Here is a 21477-nt window from a genome sequence, read left to right on the forward strand (position 1 = left end):
GCGGTATTGGACTCAATACTCGACGATGTATTGCGCAATGACCGTGTCACATGAACAACACATGACTTCGTTGTATCAGAAAAATAGAAAATACTTACTACTGATAAACTGAGTAAATATCACCTGCTTGGACGCAATCTAGCTTCAATAAATATTCATATAATCATATGAGCTTGTGTCTTCCAGCCACACTTTGTGATTTGCTGTACACGCTATATACGACACATTTTCTACCGAGAATAGTTGTGACAGGAATAACCCTAGTAATAATAAATATTTCGGATTTTGATATTTTTGTAACTTTTAAGCATTTTTAGATGATGTCACGCATTTATTTTGGAATCTATGCGTTGTTCGGTTTCATAAGCCTTGCTCAATGCTGTGATCATCCGCCTTCTTTGTGGTGTTCATCGGAAAATATTGCCCGTCAATGTCAGGTTTGTTGTCGTCGATCTTACATTAGTTTCTTCCCGCCCGTGGTTAATCGAGATCATATATCTTCATTATTAATTTTTTGCAGGTTGAAGAACAGTGCAGAAAATGGAAGTTCTACGCTGGGCGAGTTGAACCAGTTCAATTTACGTTGTACTTCGAATCGTTGTGTCCCGACTGTAAACAGTTTGTTACAAATCAGTTATACCCGACTTGGATGGAAATAGGTGAAATAATGAATCTAACTTTGATTCCTTACGGAAATGCTGAGGTAATTTGTTAATCCTGAACAAATTCGAATCGTAGCTTAAAGATAGAATTTCGTTCTTTTTATAATTGATAATGAAATTCTTTTTTATTAGGAAAGAAAAGCTGGTAATAATTGGGTTTTTGATTGTCAACACGGTAAATTAGAATGTTATGGTAACATAGTGGAGGTAAGGACAATCATGTGATATGAAAAAGAGAGATTAATCATGTCATTGTCATTGTTACTCTGTAAAAATCGGATTTTTGTGAATACAGTATTTCTATTATGATTGCAGACTTGTGCTATTTATTTACTGAAAAATATCAAAGTTTATTTCCCGTTAATTCACTGCATTGAACAGTCACAGTCAACAGACATAGAAACTGTGATTAAACAGGTAAATTATTATCAAATTATTATCTGGTTATGTAATTCATCATCTTTCTATAGTAAACTTGAAAACTGGTAAATAGTCATTTACCTGAATAAGCTACCATGCACTAGTAATAGTAAGCATGTATTTTAAATGAAATCCATTTAACCTTCAAAGTAAGTGTACCAGTCTTCACATGGTTTGGCATCGGTTAACATGAAAACTTCTACCGTAATTTGTAGGTTAATTTAATTTTGTCAGACATATGAGCTTTTGCTTCTAGTGCATAGTGTATGTAGCTTCATCGGGTAAACGACCATTTACCTAATGAAGACAGTATGCACTTCATTGCTATACAGCTTCTCTCCAACTTATCTTTTCATAGTGTGCATCAACACATCATGTAGACTACAATTCACTGTTGAAATGTGCAAATTCATCCATTGGAAATCATCTAGAACATGAAATGGCTTTGAAAACGGATGCCTTGAATCCGCCACATACATTTGTACCTTGGGTTACACTGAATGGGGTATGTAAAGTATATACATCATACATTCTATCTGTTAAAAAAGTTTCATGTTTTCATATCGCTTTATCTATTCGTTTCAGGTTCATACTGATGAGATCCAGAAAAAAGCTGAAACCAATCTGTTGGAATTAATATGTGATAGTTACAAGGTAATCAAATGATATGACTGTATTTGTTAAGAAAAACAACTTAGTTTTGAACTTATATTTTCGAACCAATGACTAATTCTGAATTTGGTTTTTCCTTGCAGGGACCTAAACCAAACGCTTGTACAAAACATATCTATAAAAAATGTTTGAGACCACAGAAATAATTCCTACGACGAGTGATTTATTCATATTTAGTTGATGATTTTGATGAATATAAACCATACTTAATAAAATAATGATGTCATAATATTTCTTGTATTTATTTATAAGCTTTAATATTTAATGCGTCTGATTGTGAATCATGATGAAATTATTTCCATCCACATCTGTATTTAATGAACAGCTGACATGTTGTGTACTGTAATAAGATAAACCTAAATGTAATACGTAAGTTATGTGTGTGATTATTCTAGGTACATGTATGAAACTTCATGATAAAAAGAAGTGACTTTTGAATTTGTGTGGTTTGAATTTAATTCATTTTGAATCATTGGCTGATGATGCAACTTGCGAGACCATTCTCTTCAGAGGTGACCGTGATCCTGGCATTTGAAAAAGAATAGCTGATAGATGATGGTTCCTGTGTATTGGATAATGAATCTTCTTGAACAACAGTCATTGTTTGTATATTCCTGGAATCTACCCCCAGCGAGACACTGTCTGGTGAACTCAACATCCAAGTGTTGCGGAATCTACCTCCAGTGAGACACTGTCTGGTGAACTCAACATCCAAGTGTTGCAGAATCTACCTCCAGCGAGACACTGTCTGGTGAACTCAACATCCAAGTGTTGCAGAATCAACCTCCAGTGACACACTGTCTGGTGAACTCGACATCCAAGTGTTGCGGAATCTACCCCCAGTGAGACACTGTCTGGTGAACTCAACATCCAAGTGTTGCAGAATCTACCCCCAGTGAGACACTGTCTGGTGAACTCGACATCCAAGTGTTGCAGAATCTACCTCCAGCGAGACACTGTCTGGTGAACTCAACATCCAAGTGTTGCAGAATCTACCTCCAGTGAGACACTGTCTGGTGAACTCAACATCCAAGTGTTGCAGAATCTACCTCCAGTGAGACACTGTCTGGTGAACTCAACATCCAAGTGTTGCAGAATCTACCCCCAGTGAGACACTGCCTGGAGAACCATCTTTCATTTATCCCCTCTCCCCTTCCCCACCTCAATTCATCCCCTTTACCCAACCCAAACTTCTCATGTACCCTTGTCTTTTATCATCTGCCACATGTCTTCAATCCTATCAATTACAGCCACCTTTTAATTTCTTCTAAACCTAACATAAATAAGTACTAATTATCCTTTAACCTAACTGAACCTTTACAGTTAAAAGGTGGTTGTTATAGATAGTTATTTTGGACAATAGGCTTGTCATGACTTCATTGTCAATCAACCCGAACTTGCGGGACCAGAAAATCTGTTCGTTATAACCATACGGTACGCAGTTCGTTATATCCAGTATGGAATTAATTAGATTTTCTTACTTGGGACAAAATTCTATATTTGTTAAAATCCGATGAATCGTTGTATCAGAGTTTGTTTGTATTCGTATAAATGTTACATGCGTGTTATTTGTAGCAATCACTGATGCTGTTGATTCTTGTATCAATTTCGAATGTTCATGAATAAATATATGTATTATCGTGTTAGTGTTTGTTTATCGTGGGATCCAATGATTATCACAGCCATCAACCGCGTGTGTCGAAAATACTATCATCCCTGGACCCATTCGTTTGAATAAAGCGCAAAGATCTAAAACGTTTTACAGTTTTGCGTTTAATCCGACACCCGGATCTGACGGAAAATTACCGGTATGTAATATATATTATATTACGATTTTAGCCGTCAAGTGCTGCCTCTAAAGATATCGTTGACGGCGAATATGTGAACTAACTTATTACTCGCGCACCACAGAAAGAATATTCTGCTTTTGGGTTGGTTCACGTGTTCACCGTTATTCTCGTATATAGGGGCAGCACCTGACAGTCAAAGATTAGTCTCAAAAGGGCACACCGCGCTCTCACCTACCACACCCCTTCACCCTGATCACAAAACCTGATCTGAAATTCTGATCTGAGAAGTCCTTACTAGCAACCCTGTGAGGATTTCTTTCATTAGTCAGTTTATTTTAGTTCAACAGTAGTAGTTCGCAATGTTTACGCAAAATTACCCAAACTCTCGATTTGAATCTGGGTCCTCAAGGATTCATGCCTTGTGTGCTTTCGCTAGACCAAGGGTTGCCATTGTGGTGACCAGTCAGTGTGAGGTGGACTACTTTATCATTCCCTGATCTTACTGAATTACTTATCAGACCCATGTCAGAGGTTCTTCAATATGATCTTTTTTTATCAAGAAAGCATATTTTACAAAGGAAAATAGGAGGAGTTGATAAACTCTGCATGATTTACTGTGACTCTTATCATAGCTGTGTAATCAGAACTCTGTGTCACCGATCCAACTTTTGGGATATCGCAACGAATTACGAATAGAAACAGACATAATAATTCGTTCGTTTGATATCATTGTATTCCACTATATTCTCAATCAATATACATACAATAATTCTTCATCTTACACTACAAAATAATCATGTTCACTAGAATAAGGAAATGTAAGGATTCCATCACCAGAATACATATGTACGGATTAGTCTTGGTTACGTAGGGTAATGAATAGTGAGTCTGAATACCAGTCGTTGATACGATGGAACAACGGCACTAGACTAGAGATAATAGATTTAACGTGATTAATCTAAGAATGGAAATGTTTCATCTGTTGATGAAAATCCCGAACTGCGCCCCGTACATGCGCGTATTGAGATTTCTTAGAGATAGCGTCTGATCCTGTCGGTCGAAGCAGTTTAAATAAACCCGGTAAAGCCGAGGCTAACACGAGTCCCGATACCTGGGTTATCATCGATAACTTGTAGACCAAACTATAAGCATTTATTATTGTCACAGCGATATACAGAAATAGAAATATGATGCTCATTTTTGTCACGGTTAGTAAAATCTCTTGGCGCAACGGCCGAACATTAGAAACGACGAAATCAAACAAATCTCGAGAAATTGCCGGAACAGAATGTCGATAGATTAGACACGTTTTACAGTAAACCTCTTTACAAGAATTATCATCAACCGCTTCGATTCCGCGATCTGTGGGTGAAAATAAAACACCGTTTAAAATCACTTTAGTTGTTGGCTCTGATTTTCCTGGTTCTACATTCATTACTAGAACTTCCGGGGCGTATTGCATTCCCGAATTAGGCGACTGTAATACGCTGTTAGCCACGTGTTCGTGCTCGGTCGATTTCAGAACATCCAGGAAGAGATAATTATAAGAATTTGCTAAACCCATTAGAGAGTTTGATAGATATGCTATGGTGGTTGTGATGATGATCGTGTAACCTATAAGATCCTGACTGTTAATGAGCAACCCCCCGAAGACATAAACAAAAATCTCGCTAGCTATGGTAACTGTATGCATGAATATTACAGTATAGGCGGTTATGATGTAGGAGATAAGAAAAACCACCACGATTATGATTAAAATTCGCAGAGGGATATAGACCAATCTTCGCTGTCTGGCGAGGAAGTGTTGATTGTGGAAATAGTATATGTACGATTTCTGGACAAAGAAAATAAACGAAATACCCGGAGCCAAATGGAAAATTAATGTGAAAGCTCCTTCGATCATGGCAACCAAAATCATGATGAAACAAAGTAGAAAAAACACTAGGTTCATTAAGCCAATTTGCAATATTGTTGTTGGTTTGTATCTTTCAGTGAGGTTAGTTGAACACCTCGATGCCCGCGACCACCAGATCTTAACGAAATGTATCCAAAATTCATAGTTTAGTACCATGATTGCCTTTGCTCTTAGATAATGCGACAGTTTTTCGAAACCAAAAGTCTTATATTTGAACATATCGGATCCGTATTTTGCGACATCTTTTGCAGCAGGAAACACGAAAGTGTACGTATTTTCTGGAAAAACGAGGTGATCAACAAGTAGATCCGACAGACTGCGAGGTACACACAATATTATTGAACATCCAATGATGAAATTAGCGAAAAGAATATGCGGCCCTCCTCCAAAGCCCCACCAGTTGTGATACGCTGGTACAAAATCGAATAGAACAGCGTATGGTCCTACTGGGATGTCTGCATCCAGTAAGTCGGACAAAATATCGAATCCCAAACTATCGTAACGGTATATAATATAGTATAATAACATAGGAGATAAAATGACACATGCAATTCTTCTCAGTCTGGATATGGTAATAGAACATACATCAAATAGTAACACAGACCGTATCACAAAACCTAACCCTAATTGTGCATTGCTGTCCAAATACATCCAATCTTGAAGATCGAGATCGTTGAAATCATCGCTGAGTTGTTGTAGGTCGCACTGAACGAATTCATGCAGATTTCGGTCACCCGGTTTGGTCATCATTAGATTTCCCTTCGGAGGTTCTTTCCTTTGTTCGGGTATCAGAGAAACTGTTAACGGTAGAAATAGAAACAATAGCAGGCCAACGATCTTACTCAAATTAAGGTAATCGGTTTGCTTGACGAACTCGTCGCAGCGAACGACTCGCTGGTAGTTCAATTCACAACAGCGATATTCCGTGTAATCCTGACTTATACCAAAACTGTGATAGATCCTGTTAGGAAATCCAGATATAGGATTCTTCACAGTTAAACAGAAGTAATTATTCGAGTATTTTGTTTTATTCAGTAATTGTGCGAGGCTGGTTGCAACTGATAACATGAACTGCGATTGATTTAGATTGTTTAAACATTCACCCGTTCGTTCATTAATCGCCAAATTTAGACTGACTTTCTTGTATGGGATCGTACCAAACGAAACGATAAATGAATCCCACGGATATCTCAATGTCGGATATCCAGATTCCTTCTCATTTCCAAACGTCCATTGCCAACGCGTTGGGTTGATGAATGGCTTTTTATCAGTCTTCGAAATTTTGATCCTGCGCGCGCTTTCCAGTTTCAAGTACGCCACTGTCACTGTTTTATTGGTAAACTTTGAAATCGCATCGGGAGAAACATTGAAGCGACACTGAACATCCTCCTCAATTTCGCGAGTATAAATATCCCGAATGGAGGCGAGGAGGGTAAGAACTAGTAAGATACGAGCCGACATCTTCTTCATCGTCTGGTTTATGATTCGACTAAACCTGGAAAATCCGCGGGGACTTTTTGTTTAAAAGATTTTCGATGTTATCTAGCAAACGATCTTCCTGGTTCGTGCATATATCCTCTACTGTCAATAGTCATGATATAGAACTTTTGTTTTGAATCATACATTTATTCAATGCAACAAAAAAAGCGCCCGAGTCAATAAAGAGTTTATGCTGATAATTACTGTTATGTTTGCAACTTCCATGTATATACAAAAATTTTACCGTTTTGCCATTTTATTCCATTTTTAATGAGGGGTCCAGAGTTTTCATGCATTAAAAGTATTCTCGTTTCATTTTATTTGGTTGCAGAAAATGGAGACAGTTCCAACGTAAAAAAGTGCTCCAAAACAGAAAACATATAAACATTCTATAGTAGATACTACAGCTCGAGGAATAAACCAAACCTTTTAGACCAATCATCTCACTCTACGTACGTACACAACGTACGCAGTCTACACGACGAAACATTTTAGAAAAAGAACACCAGACAAACATCGAAATGCCCCACAGAAAATGTTTATAATGTAATACATCGGTGTTAGGTTACTACAAAACAATGGTTTTTTTAATGACAGAGTCTAAAGTTATGTAGTGCATTATTGTCTACATTTTGAATTTTCAGAAATAACCAGGAGCAAAATTACGCTCGCTTTCGACGACAATGAAACCAAATTATGGCTTATAACTATGACAGATATAAATGACGCCTAATGGAATACATCACCGTCACCAATTACTAACATTTGTAAACTAATTCGATTAAATGAAAGTGGACGTTCGTTCGTATATGCGTATACATTTCATATGTTACTGGACAATCGTAGATGTTATTAATCTCACGCAGATCTGCGTTGTAAATCACAATGTAGTCCCGCTGGGTTTTACCAACAACATTTCATATTATCTCAAAAAGCTGTTTGTACAAAGAGAACACAGAAGTGTCGTTTTCGGGGAAAATTTTCAATCGCTGAATGAATGCATTTTGTAACTGTAGAAATCCATTGTGCATTGGAAGTAGATTTTAAAACTTTGTTATAAAAACAAGTGGAACTGCTGCTGGATGAGTCAAAGGTAAATACATTGCAATTCGCATGATTTGAAATTTTAATTTCAACATTATCTCTTTTGAAAAAGAACAATTTTTTTGCATCAGGAATTCAGAATATTTGAATACATTTGGATATCAGAACTGAAACTGAGGTTTGTGTTGTCATGATTCGGCTAACTGACGAATTGTTTTGTCATTTTATCTAGATTGAACCTCGCATGGAGTGCCATGATAAGGTAGATATATATATATATTTATGGTACTCACATTTTTCGGGGCCACCCTGGAGCTAATAGAATCGCATTAGTGATGTGTGAATGCGAATAGATATGAACCCTGGAGACGAAAGGAAACAAATCAACCCACAAAACTCTTTGTTCCATTTACATTATTTCCTTCTTGTATCGTAGCAACTAATGAGCGACTGACGTGCATGAAATAGTTCTAAGTTTTAGTTTCATTTCTATTAATACAATTAACTGGAAGCTCACAAGTCATTCTTGAGAACTCAAAACATCGGTAGTTTTAATATCAACCCATCCGCCAGATAATAATTTGTTGTTTATGAACACACCCAAGTACAACAGGAACTCGTGGCTCATTTCATTATTCCTGAGGGCAAATTTCGAAACGAAACAATTTACCCTGGTAATATAATGCGTGCAGTTTGATCTAATCAGTCAGCGCCGATCCAGCTCAAAACACGTACGTATTCTATGTTTCTGTTAATGGCAACATATCCCTTTTAATATCTGATATTTTCAAAGGAATATAACCATTATACTGTTTATAACGTCACGTATGTGAATAGTCGAGGGAAGAGTTAGTCGTTACCAAGCATACTAGAACCAGAATGAACTCATTCTAGTATCCCTAAGGGTAACATGAACTATGCTCACTGTTAATAGGGTTTTCACAGCGTATCAAAAATTTTTTCCTTTTTACCGATATTTTATGCAGGTGTCATTTTAGTTGTCATCCTGAGTTTATTTGTCGTCTCGGTGCTACAGTTTCTCCCCAATATTTCATATTTCTTCCCAAGAATACATAAAATACATGAATTCCGTCGTTAATCGCTTACCTTGAAATTTTGATTAAATATTTCTCGGTCTTTTTCCAATTTTGCTTATTGATACAACTCGATATGAATTGTTTACAGCCTTATCGGATTGGAATATTATATGATTAAAACATGAAGTGCAGTGATGGATGATACCCCCAGCATGCTTGAAAAACCCCATCACATGAAGAAAAAACTGCGAAGCGTTTGAAGCGTCGACTCGATTTCTATGAGCTATTTTCAAAAATCTTTTGAAACAGTTTTGTAAATGGCACATAGAGAAACATCAATAATACTCTCGTAGTTTTTTCTCCACTTTGTGAATTTTTCGTTACTTGTTTATTGAAGTCAACTTCAGTATGAATTTTCCTATCGCCAGAAAACCAAGAGCTCATCATGTATATGTAGAAATATATAATATTTCATTCGAATAGAGAGGGACCGGCGGTAGAGACTTACAGAGCTCTGTTAGCTTTATTAGATTAGCGATATTTAATAATATACGACCAGATGGTGTTTTGTGAATATATCTAATCCACTCACGGGAAGCGGAAAATATACGTGAGATACATAGGATCCAGTTCCGCGTAAATTAAGAGTTAACTCTGAGTTTGAATTAGTTCATTTTTTAACGTTTTAGCTCTTAGTTCAATCTTAGCTCTGAGGTGTGGAAACCGTTCCTGATATTTTACTGTCATCTCACGTAAAACTTTTTTCGCTCAGTATTTTACCTGCGAAGCATAAAGCAAGTATTTCGACATAAATGACAGGCTGATTCTATACATAATCCCTCAGTCGCTGATTGGCTGGTTGCAGGGTAAAGCCGAAATTAGCTTTGAGAAAGATCTAACTTTGGATCAGGTCAATCAGTCAGTACCTACATTCAGTCTAAAAGTACGATAGTCCTCTGTAGAAGACATCTTCAATGTTTAGAGTAATGAACGTCATCGGGATAAAGGGAGCAGTTGTGGTATTCATTATTATGACATCGGTTAGTACTGCAGTCAATACGGCATATTCACCAGTTTTACCAACGCAGGAAAACTATATTCATAAACGAAGGTAAAATTGAAGAATGCAACAGTTTTATAATTTAAAAATCATATTTGATCGAAGCGTTAATCATTTGAATCAATGTATATAGAAATAATGGATAATGTTGGAACGACCAGTAACGTACCGTAGTTTGCTCGGTGTGAGCATATATTTCATCAATCATTGGAATGCTCTTTCCGTTTCAAAAAATACAATTTTTAGTATGTAAGGCTACTGTAAATAATGAAATTCTATGACTTGTATGCTCATTCACGTAAAGTGACGTTTTATATCGTTACTTTCATTGCTAAAATCATTCAGTTTCCAGTCGTTCTAAAATAACCTATGCAACAAAACTGTTTCTAGATCAATAACAAAAAATGAGTGTTGTTTGTTGTCAGTAAACGTTTTCCCGATCATCTATTTAAACGTTTTCCTGTGAATAGGAAACGTGCGAATACGTTGTTTTAAGTGAGAACGCAGCATTAATAGTTATCTATATATAATATTATCTACATATAATAGTTATTTATAGTTATCATCATTCGAGCGTATATGGTGATTGAAATAAGGCCGTAAAAACCGTTTCAATGATGTTCATATTGATACCTAGTATGCGTTTTTAAAGGGGTTCTGCTGAATCGATGTACACTACATCATCAATATATTGGCGCTTCAAAATAACAATTACAATAAATTATGAATTTTGGCGTTTATTTTATAGGTAAATGTATTTCATAACTCTTATTCTATTTTTGATAAATTTTAATAATCATTTTTTGATGCATGTGCGCTACCTCGTCCAATTCACGGTCAATTCATTTCAATTATCGGTATATTAGAATCCAAAATATCATCATTGATCCTTTTTATATGATTTTTACAATATCATCGATTATCGGCAATATCCAGCAATATTGTGTCATTTTCCAGTTAGTTTTCATGTTCAGTTTTCTATTCGTCAAAACGTGAAAATCTAAGAATCAAAAGGTGACGACAAACATGTATCATACATTGCATGGATACATAAACCGTTGAGTGATTACACTGTAGATTAGATTTTTAGGATGAATAATGTAAAAGGGACAACGCAATGTATTCTGTCAATTTATATTCGTAGCAGAGTCGTTTTTATCATCAGTAATCTCTGTAAACGTTCATCTGAATCCTTTTCATACTTATCTAGCATGAAAATGTATGCAGAAACCTAGACGCCTTTAAAGAGAAACGAATATCCTTCAAGTATCGGAATATATGACAAGTATAAACACAATCAACTACATACAACTCTTAGCTTCCAATAATATTTGACGCAATATACGGTACCCATAACGCGCTGCCGTTACATAACGTTTCAATAGAGTATTTTCTGAAAGAATTCAGTGCGTGATGAATATGAACCGTGAAAAACGACCACTTCATCGATATATACAGAATTCTGTTGTATCGGTGTTATCCTATCGGTTGCACCAAATATTGAATTCTGTTTTTATTGGTGTCTTCCCCAGCGGTTGCACCCAATATTGCCTATTCCAAAGTATTCAATGATCGTATATATATATGATGTATGTTCACGATCCAGTCCACGATACAACTCCCTATCGCTCTCAAAACAATCTTACGGTTAGACTTTTTAGATTTTTATAAATTTGTCGCTGATCGGTGTTTACTGAATTGACAATGTGGAACACTCACAATGATCGATCGTTTATTCATCTATTGAAAAAGCTGCAAGCAAACAGTTTGAAATGATTTCAGAACTGTTCAGTCGTTCAGTGTCAGTACCTCTGCACGAATGAAGTTCCAATTGATAGTTATCTATAGGTCCTAGACCGCACGTTCATCCGGTAAATTGTTGTTTGAATAATTCATGATGACTTAACGGCTGGCCCGCGTATCTTATCTTTAAATGTTGGGAATCTCCCTGTCCTTCAATATCGTAATAATTGCATGAATCTCTAATTTCTAGGTCCTAGTTACGGTAATAGGTAATGGCGATGTGAATCGTAGTAATGAGTAACGCCAAGAGTTAGATGAAGATAATTGATTTATCGGTGATGATGGCTAATAATCGAGATACTGATACCGCAACCATGCAACGTATTAACGTCAATATTACCGGTAAAAAGTACGAGATATTAAAAACAACTCTGCAAAAATTCCCTAACACTCGTCTGGCGAAACTGGACGAAACTCAGGAAAATTATGACGGAGAAAAAGACGAGTATTATTTCGAAAGGGACCCGACGGTGTTCGAATCTGTGATTAACTATTATAGAACGGGAGAGCTTCACGTACCTCTGTCATTGTGCGGTCCTGTAGTCAAAACAGAACTCGAATATTGGGGAATTTCAGATCGAAATATAGAAAGATGTTGCTGGCCACACTATAGTCAATTTCAAACACAAAAGACAAGTTTGTTGAAATACGAGAAATCGACGGTTTACCAAGTGAATTCTACGAATGTACCTTATACACGGTTTGGTAGATGGAGGCACGCGGCCTGGATATTCCTGGAGAATCCACAATCATCTCGATATGCGGTGGTAAGTACATGAATATCTACACCAAACCGGTCTTATCTAAATGTACTATTTACTAGAGTCACCAGGGCCGGATAAATAACTATTAACGTCGGATGAACGAGGAGGAGACAAGTACATATTACTGGGGAAAAATGACGAATAAGTGGAACACAAAAATGAAACAAGTTAATTTTCATCTGTCGACCGCAATTGTCCGGTTCATATCAATTAAGCTCTATAATCAAATACAACCCGTTGTTACTCAACACAACCAATCAGACTTGTGTGTTGTATGTACCCGTGTCTTCAGCTGCTATTATCATCAATATCAATTTACCCGTATATAACAGCGCTTCCTGATTTTTTATACGTATTATTTTGCAACAATCATTTCAATGTTCTACCCTCATCTTGATTTGAAGATAAAGTTAGATCGATGAATTAAGTGATAAGATCTTATCTTTTTGATTTTCACTATTTGCGAAAGAAATTTCAAGCAAACACGTTCTAGCGACTTACAGGAAGTTGTTTCATAGTTCTCATTTAGATTTGCCTAATAATAATAATATCTAGTTCATCATCAATTGAAAGGAATACAAAATTACAAAAGGAACATAATACATGGAACATGATAGAATTAGTAGATCGATGATAAGGGCCTGAACAGAGCCTTTCAAGGAGGTGCAATCACTAGGACGTTCACTCCCTCAAAATAGAACATTTTTCGCGAGTGAAATATTCACCTCGATCCAGATATTCATTAATTTTGCTGTTAAATGAAAGCGTAGTCATAATAGATGTATAAATACATAGATAGAGAAAATGTAATGATATATTCTATTGAATTTTTCAGGCATATTCTCTATTTTCACTCGGTGTAATCATTATATCAATAATGATTCTGATAATCTCAACGATGCCTCAACTGCAAGAGAAAATGACGAAAAATGATTGGGCCATATATCACGGTGTTAGTGTTGATGATATATTAGAGGATGATCCTGATTACTGGGACGACGAGGACTCGCATCGAAACCGATCTTATCCACGATTCTTTACGGACAAATATCCGCCTGACCCGATGAATAGAACTACCGCGAGAAAACCAAGAAAATTCCACATCGATAAAAAATTGCGCCGCGCACCGGAAGTTTTCGAAACGATGAACATCGCATGCGCGATATTTTTCACTTTGGAACTTTTAGCTCGATTTCTCGTTTCGCCGAGAAAATTACGTTTTTTCTGTGACGGTTTCAACTTGATCGATTTATTTTGTATAATTCCGATGTACGTGTGGTGGATTAGCCACGAGTTGAAACCTAAAGAAAGATATCAACAATCTTATCTAGATTTCATTAACGCTTTACAAGTTATACGCGTTTTTCGGGTTCTGCGGATGATGAAGTACAGTAAAGGATTGTGGGTACTCGTCTATACGGTCAAGGTCAGCTTGTCGGAAATTGCTTTGACGTTCATATTCGTGGGCATGGGCGTTTTAATTTTCGGGTCTTTGATCCACTACGCCGACGATAGGAAAACATTCGTAGACATACCCACCGGGTTTTGGTGGGCTATAGTTACCATGACAACAGTCGGATACGGAGACAAATATCCGACGACGACTGGTGGATACATTCTCGGTTCGCTGTGTAGTATTAGCGGCGTAATCGTGATCGCGCTCACTGTTCCTATAGTCGTCAATAACTTCTTGTTATTCTATCAACACGGCAAATCTCTATCCGAATGTATCTCACGCAACGAACTACAAACCGAGGCTAACGGCGGCAGTAAAACTAATAACGAAAATGAAACTTTGGACAATAATCACATAAATGTAGATCGGAGAACAGCCTGGCCTGATGAGAAACCTGTTGCGTGAAGATGGCCGGTTTTGAGTATCAATAAAATAGAATTTTGTATCGTTTTCGCTGGTATTTACAAGACTGAAATCAACGTTAAATTGAGATATCTTCAATATTTCATAAAATTTCTCCTATTTTTCGTTTTGCGCAGTGTATTGCTGTTATTGTTCGTTGTAGATCCACAATAAATTCTTCACTTTCGATGTAATAAAAATTCAATCTCTGTTCATCTCTGCTGTTGTTATTACAAGCCCCTTTTGTTCGTTGAGATGAGTCTGGTTCACAACACGGTGAATTAGTTTGAGGTAATGTATTAGATGTCCGTGGAGAAAGAATACTTAATTACCATGGGATCCATTAATTCTACATCGCCGTGTAAAAAGTCACCATAAAAACGATTATTTTTGTCCAGTGTTGCAGTTAAAACGTTACGTATGATATTATATATATACATTGATTATTGTTTCTCATATCTGTTTTCATTTAACATACGCGTTTCAGTTGATGTGGTGTAAGGTTAATTACTCGACGCATTTTCATTTAGTTCCATTTGCAACATTACACATTATAGATGTATCACTAGCCTGAGAGGGATAACGAAAAAAAAGGTTTTACCGCAGAAATTCATGCGATCTATTTATTTCGATGAAATCTTATCAGACGCAGAACAACGAACTGAAAGTAAACAGATCAGCTGCGAAAAGCGATTGAAGCTATGATAAGCAAGAAAACGCTGTAAATTTAAATTGAAGTAAAATGGATGTAAGTATCAAAGGTGCTGATGATTCGATGTTGATTCTCGACGTCGGAGGTCGTAGATTCAAAACATGGCAATCGACTCTCCAACGGATCCCGAATACGAGACTAGCGATGTTGAATCACGAATCGAAATATTACAATCGCGAAACTGGTGAATACTTTTTCGATAGAAATCCTGACATTTTTGAAAATGTGTTGGATTTCTATCGAACTGGAGAGTTACACGTACCGTTATCTAAATGCGGCTGGTCAGTGAAACTAGAACTGGATTTCTGGGGAATCAATTGGAAAGATATCAAACGATGTTGCTGGAATCATTTTAATTGTAGCTGGGCCGAAAAAGAAACTTTAGAGAAATTCGACAAAGATGTGAACGAAAGAACTCCTCCAAACCGCGGTCACAACGAAGTTTGGATATTTCTGGAATATCCCAAATCTTCAAAATTAGCAACGGTATGATAGACGTTTCTCACTGTCTTAATATCACAACTATACATCAATAATGATAGCATCAAGAAGGTCTTGCTCGAATAGATAAGCCAATGTGTCTTCGGGTCTTTTAGAATTAATATTTCGTCACGTATATGTACAACCGGACTCAGGAGATCAATGGTGACTCCACCCTTCGTTTTGGAGTCCATAGTACAATGAATAAAACAAACATCCTGGTTATCTGATTGTTATTTTAACAAAATATGAAATCGTTGAGGAATTTTATGAAATTGATCGTAATGGATATCCCTATTTACACACATACAACATTAGTTCTGTCCGAGACGATTTTACAGGCTGTGCAATAATTTCACAGTCATCAGTTAAGGAAATATGATTGTTTTATTTCAGAAATGGTTTTTTTTGCAGATATATTCAGTGCTGTCCTACTTGGCTATTTTGACATCGGTGTTGATCATCATTATATCGACTTTAGAAGTGTTTCGACGTAAACCGACAACAAACGAATGGGCCTACTATCTGAACATGAGCGCCGAAGATGTACAGAACAGTTCTACCTACATCTCGAAACAAAACTTAACTTTTCGTAGTTTTGGAATATTAGTAGCTGAACATTCAGTTCTATCTTTATTCGCGATCGAATATCTGGTGCGGTTAATCAGCTGTCCTTATAAATTAGAATTTATCAGTCATCCTTTAAATATCGTAGATCTATTAAGCATCGTTCCACTGGTAATACAAGCTGTATTCATCTTCGGGCACCCGACATTAAGATTCAGTGATATAGCTCGACGATTATTCAGAGCGTTCGAAGTCGTGCGTGTATTTCGTCTGTTTCGATTGATAAAGAAATATCGCGGATTTCAAGTGATTCTGTATTCACTGATTCGCAGTAGTGCTGAGATTGCTCTACTTATCGTAGTTATAGTAATGGGTACGATTCTTTTTGGTTCTCTTATCTATTACGCCGATGATAGAGATATGTTTGACAATATGTTTAGCGGTTTATGGTGGGCTGTTATAACTATAACGACTGTCGGATACGGTGATTACTATCCAGTTACACCGTTTGGATATGTGATCGGAACTATATGTGCATTGAGCAGCATGTTGATAGTCGGTATCTCCGTATCTGAAATCGTCAGCAGTTTCGATATGTATTACAGATACTCGAAGACAGATACGGAAATTGACGAGTCTTCCCGAACGTATCACCCGCCGGATGTCGAATCGGAAGTTTTTCATCATCCACCCATAGCCGTTAACAGCATTCGAAATGTGGAAAGTAAATGTTTTGAAAATACGTCATACTGTAAAGAATTAAGTGTGTTTTCAGCCGAAGTGACCTAGATACAGAACGTGTAGATGAAACGCGTTCCCTAATAATCATTCCATGACAGTTGAATAGCTAGTTACATCAGTAAAATTATGGAGCGATAGCGAAACTCGACGATTATCGATTCTGTAAAATATGTTTCTGGTTTGTCAGCGTAGTGAATGACTCCTTTGGGAATGATTTTATCATGCGCTAATGGTTCATGAAATTTTAGCATTTCAATCGTCGCGTAAATAGTGGATATGAAGCTATGTGTCTCTTACAAAAATTACATTCTGTTACCCAGAATGTGCCATTCAGAAAACAATGACAAATACAGAGTTCGTCGGCAGCTGTAGATCTGTCTTATCGATATTATCAATTAAGCGTCATTTTGTATGTATCAAACTGCTCTGTGACAGAATGAACTGCGTAACGACTGGCAGTAGGTGTACTGAAAGATAAATGAAAGAATAAACAGAGGTAAGTTTACTGATGACTCGTTTGTTTTATTGTTCAAATAGAAACAAATCATTTTAATTTTCTATTATTCATCAACTTTCCAGTAGAGTCCCTCCGGACACTGGTTAATGCTATTAGTTTCATATTGGTCGCGGGTACGTTGTGTTTTTTCTGGGATTTGAACCATCGCGAGTTTCGTGATTGATATTTTCTAAACTAATCATAACAAAAGATTCATAGCAGCGATGGTAGTAACATAGATGCGAGCAGACGATTACTCGTTCTGTCTGTTGATACTCTGTGCATGAAGCGATCGAAATTTCCAATAACAGTTTACCTCATCGAGGAAGAACTAAAATGGTGAATGATTGTAGATAAGTGCAGGATATTTTCAGATATGGCAAAAGAGAAAAAAACTACGAAACCGTTTGAGAATGATTTTCTGATTGTGCTCGACGTCGGAGGTCGTAGATTCAAAACATGGCGGTCAACTCTACAACGGATCCCGAATACGAGACTAGCGATGTTGAATCACGAATCGAAATATTACAATCGTGAAACTGGTGAATACTTTTTCGATAGAAATCCTGACATTTTTGAAAATGTGTTGGATTTCTATCGAACTGGAGAGTTACACGTACCGTTATCTAAATGCGGCTGGTCAGTGAAACTAGAACTGGATTTCTGGGGAATCAATTGGAAAGATATCAAACGATGTTGCTGGAATCATTTTAACTCGAGTTGGTGCGAAAAGACTACATTAGAAAAATTTGACGAGGATGTTTTGAAACCATTACCGTCAAGTAGTTCTTTGCTTGACAAAGCTTGGCTGTTTCTCGAATATCCCAGCTCCTCAAGATGTGCCATGGTTTGTATATACGCGTATGTCAAATACATTTATGAACAATTACTGAATTCAAATGGAAAAGTACAATAAGTAGCTAGCAACTTAATACCTACTGCAGATCAAATAAATTTCAACTTTTGTAATGCAGGTCCTTGATTAACTACTCCATCACTTTTGTTCTGAATTTTGAATTTGTTTCTAGTTTGATATATATATGTTTTTGTAGGTGTATTCTACGATTTCGTACCTGGTTATTGTCGGTTCAGTATTGATGATGATCGTATCGACCTTGGAAGAATTTCGACGAAGACCATATTCAGACGAATGGGCCAAGTTCTTCGACGTAGAAAAGAGTGCTATAAACGACTCCGTCATCGAAAAACATAAGAATATTACATTACCAAATCCCGCAATAGTCATTACAGAGACTGCTTGCCTCAGTTTCTTCATGTTTGAATATTTTACTCGATTTATTTGTTCCCCGGATAAATTGAAGTTTTTCATCTGTCCTATGAATCTGATAGATCTATTCTGCGTGCTGCATTCTTTAACTATGAACCTCGTTTTCTATTTTTCAACTAGAATGAAATTCGACGATTTTGTAAATCGATTATTCAGAGCGTTCGAAGTCGTGCGTGTATTTCGCCTGTTTCGTTTGATGAAAAAATATCGCGGATTTCAAGTGATTCTGTATTCACTGATTCGCAGTAGTGCTGAGATTGCTCTACTTATCGTAGTTATAGTAATGGGTACGATTCTTTTTGGTTCTCTTATCTATTACGCCGATGATAGAGATATGTTTGACAATATGTTTAGGGGTTTATGGTGGGCTGTTATTACTATAACGACTGTCGGATACGGTGACTACTATCCAGTTACACCGTTTGGATGCGTGATCGGAACTATATGTGCATTGAGCAGCATGTTGATTGTCGGTATCTCCGTATCTGAAATTGTCAGCAGTTTCGATATGTATTACAGATACTCGAAGACAGATACGGAAATTGACGAGCCGTCCAGAACATATCGTGCTCCTGACGTACAACCAGATGTTTTTCTGGTTCCAAATAGAAGAAAACCGCTGGGTATTTCAGTGTGAAGCCTAGTATATCGAATATCGTTTTTACTCCATAAATATTTATGTGATATGCAAAATATTGAAAATGAGATGTTGTATCATATTTTTTTTACTCGGGAAAAAATTTCACGGTTAGATCGTGAACTTTATTATCTCTTGACGACGAGTTTTGAAAGTTGAGAGGAATATGGATATTGATTAAATCTAGAACACGGTGTTCAACAGTATAACAGCTGATGAGTGATATCAATTAGAATGGGCTGCATATGACAAACGTATACGCCCGATACGCGCGGCCAGTTAACTATCAACTCTCATTTTACATTTCATCCATCGCTCAAAAAGTTCAATTGCATTCTTTGCGACAAGAGCTTATAAAAACTCTGATAATATTCTGATTATATGTAATTAATGATTTGTTATAATGCTATATTTAACTAGTTTACCTCTTTCTTCAAGTTCCTTTCTAAAATATCTGTCAGTGATTTTACGATGCTTTTTCTAAATAAAATACGGTTTGCAAAAAGTTACATTTTTTCGTATGTGGTTTTGTCCGTAAGTTTAAGTAACGGATTCGTTAGACTTGTCTCATTCTGTTGAGTATGTTCTGAATGAATGGTTGCGGGACATACATGAGGAGATTCCCATTTATAATCGCGTCACTGGAGATTCCACTCTATGAATTTCAGACGAGCACGACTGTCACCGAACCGGTCAGCGTGGCCGAAGGGTAGGGACGATCGCTTTGACACCGGATGTCCGAGATCGAATCCTTGCAAAGGTCCCCCGAGGCCACCTTACGCGTGTACGCACGCACATACATTTTAAGGTTTTGATTTAATGTATTTTTTTGTAATGTAATCTATTTCATCATCAATTATAATTACAAATATAATTTATAACAAATAGGTAGATTGATGATAGGGACCTGAACAGAGCCTTAAAGGTGTACAATCACTAGGACGTTTAGGCCCCCTAGAAAAAAAAGAAAATTAATGGTAATGATAATAATAGTAATGGTAATTTAGGTAATGCTAGGTTAGGTTCTTAACTAGTTTTTATCCTAAATACATGTAAGATATGGGGAATATCTTAACTAGTTTTTATCCTAAATACATGTAAGATATGGGGAATATCTCACTCTTTCGCCCTCTGTTGGAATGTGCTTCAACCAATGAATCAAAAAATCATTTTTCTTTTTGAAATAATGCATTGATGATTTATATCGTTCGAAACTATCCAAATTGTTAGGTAATGGTGTAGCATTATCTATTGTGCATTACCAGTAAATAGAATCACATTAGTTTAGAATCACAGTTAGATATGATAACTCCCGTGACCACGGTATAAATTGGTCCTATCTTCGCCCAATGATCAAAACACAGATTCAACATGTCGAAATTACTCTACTTATCCTTATGTTCCGTGGTAAGTGGTATAAACCTTTATACGCAATAACGTATGGAGTGGGAAAATGTTCAATTTCCAATGGGCATTATCTAAATCGGCAGCTTCTATTTGTATTTGACAGCTTCTCGTTGCTGCTATTCAGGCTAATCGTACGTATATACATCGTATTCTATTTAAACAACGTGGTATTTCTTTTCTTCGTGGAAGAGTTGTACATCATTAAAGGTTTAATTGTGATTCATATATATTGTAGCCGGCTTCTGTCCTTTGCCGAAACCGGATCAGGTTGGAAGATGCGGTTTGTATTGTATGAGGGATGAAGAATGTAAAATTACTGAAAGATGTTGTAATAACGGCTGCGGACAGGAATGTACCCCGAGTATACCCTTTCCTAAATGTGAGTCGCGTCAATATTCATATCTATATCATAAACACTCGATGATTATTTGACAGAAATGTTGTATAACTCGCTTCGGATCTCGCGGGACCAATAAATCTCTGTAAGGTATCACGTGATGTTACGGGGCAGGGATGGGTCGTTATCAAGGGAAAATTTATGAAACATTTTCCGGGGCACGTGACAATACGAGGAAATCGATTCCGGGATAAACGCAGTCTATTTCATTTATTTTGTTTTAATTTCCAGACGATTAACGAGATGCG

At 36.7% G+C, this 21477-nt stretch overlaps 5 protein-coding genes across 5 annotated transcripts; 4 read left to right on the forward strand and 1 right to left on the reverse strand.

The window, feature by feature from the left end:
• Window positions 1–59: 59 nt before the first annotated feature.
• Window positions 60–2187, forward strand: LOC141898585 (gamma-interferon-inducible lysosomal thiol reductase-like). The gene is made up of 8 exons (XM_074784567.1): window positions 60–112; window positions 309–437; window positions 521–703; window positions 795–869; window positions 978–1079; window positions 1441–1587; window positions 1668–1736; window positions 1838–2187. The coding sequence occupies exons 2-8, from the start codon at window positions 318–320 to the stop codon at window positions 1898–1900; spliced, it is 759 nt and encodes a 252-aa protein (XP_074640668.1). The 5' UTR covers window positions 60–112; window positions 309–317; the 3' UTR covers window positions 1901–2187.
• A 2108-nt stretch (window positions 2188–4295) lies between these two features.
• Window positions 4296–6960, reverse strand: LOC141899743 (uncharacterized). Its single transcript, XM_074786228.1, has one exon. It carries the CDS (start codon window positions 6927–6929, stop codon window positions 4503–4505), a length of 2427 nt encoding a protein of 808 aa, XP_074642329.1. The 5' UTR covers window positions 6930–6960; the 3' UTR covers window positions 4296–4502.
• A 3119-nt stretch (window positions 6961–10079) lies between these two features.
• On the forward strand, window positions 10080–14662 carry LOC141900346 (potassium voltage-gated channel protein Shaw-like). The gene is made up of 3 exons (XM_074787198.1): window positions 10080–10130; window positions 12073–12649; window positions 13482–14662. Exons 2-3 carry the CDS (start codon window positions 12137–12139, stop codon window positions 14505–14507), a joined length of 1539 nt encoding a protein of 512 aa, XP_074643299.1. The 5' UTR covers window positions 10080–10130; window positions 12073–12136; the 3' UTR covers window positions 14508–14662.
• A 584-nt stretch (window positions 14663–15246) lies between these two features.
• LOC141899172 (shaker-related potassium channel tsha2-like) lies at window positions 15247–17052 on the forward strand. Its single transcript, XM_074785331.1, has 3 exons — window positions 15247–15497; window positions 15579–15702; window positions 16111–17052. Exons 1-3 carry the CDS (start codon window positions 15247–15249, stop codon window positions 17050–17052), a joined length of 1317 nt encoding a protein of 438 aa, XP_074641432.1.
• LOC141900441 (potassium voltage-gated channel protein Shaw-like) lies at window positions 16891–19861 on the forward strand. The gene is made up of 3 exons (XM_074787350.1): window positions 16891–17500; window positions 17875–18347; window positions 18553–19861. Exons 2-3 carry the CDS (start codon window positions 17877–17879, stop codon window positions 19423–19425), a joined length of 1344 nt encoding a protein of 447 aa, XP_074643451.1. The 5' UTR covers window positions 16891–17500; window positions 17875–17876; the 3' UTR covers window positions 19426–19861.
• Window positions 19862–21477: the final 1616 nt, after the last annotated feature.

The sequence above is a fragment of the Tubulanus polymorphus genome, chromosome 2 (assembly GCF_964204645.1).
Source record: "Tubulanus polymorphus chromosome 2, tnTubPoly1.2, whole genome shotgun sequence".
Taxonomy (NCBI): domain Eukaryota; kingdom Metazoa; phylum Nemertea; class Palaeonemertea; order Tubulaniformes; family Tubulanidae; genus Tubulanus; species Tubulanus polymorphus.

What these genes read in the sequence shown, in the direction of transcription:
- LOC141898585 (XM_074784567.1), top strand. Translation starts at nt 318, where the DNA reads ATGATGTCACGCATTTATTTTGGAATCTATGCGTTGTTCGGTTTCATA. An exon ending in ATATTGCCCGTCAATGTCAG is followed by an intron (nt 438 to 520) that starts GTTTGTTGTCGT and finishes AATTTTTTGCAG; the next exon opens with GTTGAAGAACAGTGCAGAAA. An exon ending in TAGAAACTGTGATTAAACAG is followed by an intron (nt 1,080 to 1,440) that starts GTAAATTATTAT and finishes ATCTTTTCATAG; the next exon opens with TGTGCATCAACACATCATGT.
- LOC141899743 (XM_074786228.1), bottom strand. Translation starts at nt 6,929, where the DNA reads ATGAAGAAGATGTCGGCTCGTATCTTACTAGTTCTTACCCTCCTCGCC.
- LOC141900346 (XM_074787198.1), top strand. Translation starts at nt 12,137, where the DNA reads ATGAAGATAATTGATTTATCGGTGATGATGGCTAATAATCGAGATACT. An exon ending in AATCATCTCGATATGCGGTG is followed by an intron (nt 12,650 to 13,481) that starts GTAAGTACATGA and finishes TGAATTTTTCAG; the next exon opens with GCATATTCTCTATTTTCACT.
- LOC141899172 (XM_074785331.1), top strand. Translation starts at nt 15,247, where the DNA reads ATGGATGTAAGTATCAAAGGTGCTGATGATTCGATGTTGATTCTCGAC. An exon ending in CCGTTATCTAAATGCGGCTG is followed by an intron (nt 15,498 to 15,578) that starts GTCAGTGAAACT and finishes TTTTAATTGTAG; the next exon opens with CTGGGCCGAAAAAGAAACTT. An exon ending in AATCTTCAAAATTAGCAACG is followed by an intron (nt 15,703 to 16,110) that starts GTATGATAGACG and finishes TTTTTTTTGCAG; the next exon opens with ATATATTCAGTGCTGTCCTA.
- LOC141900441 (XM_074787350.1), top strand. Translation starts at nt 17,877, where the DNA reads ATGGCAAAAGAGAAAAAAACTACGAAACCGTTTGAGAATGATTTTCTG. An exon ending in GCTCCTCAAGATGTGCCATG is followed by an intron (nt 18,348 to 18,552) that starts GTTTGTATATAC and finishes ATGTTTTTGTAG; the next exon opens with GTGTATTCTACGATTTCGTA.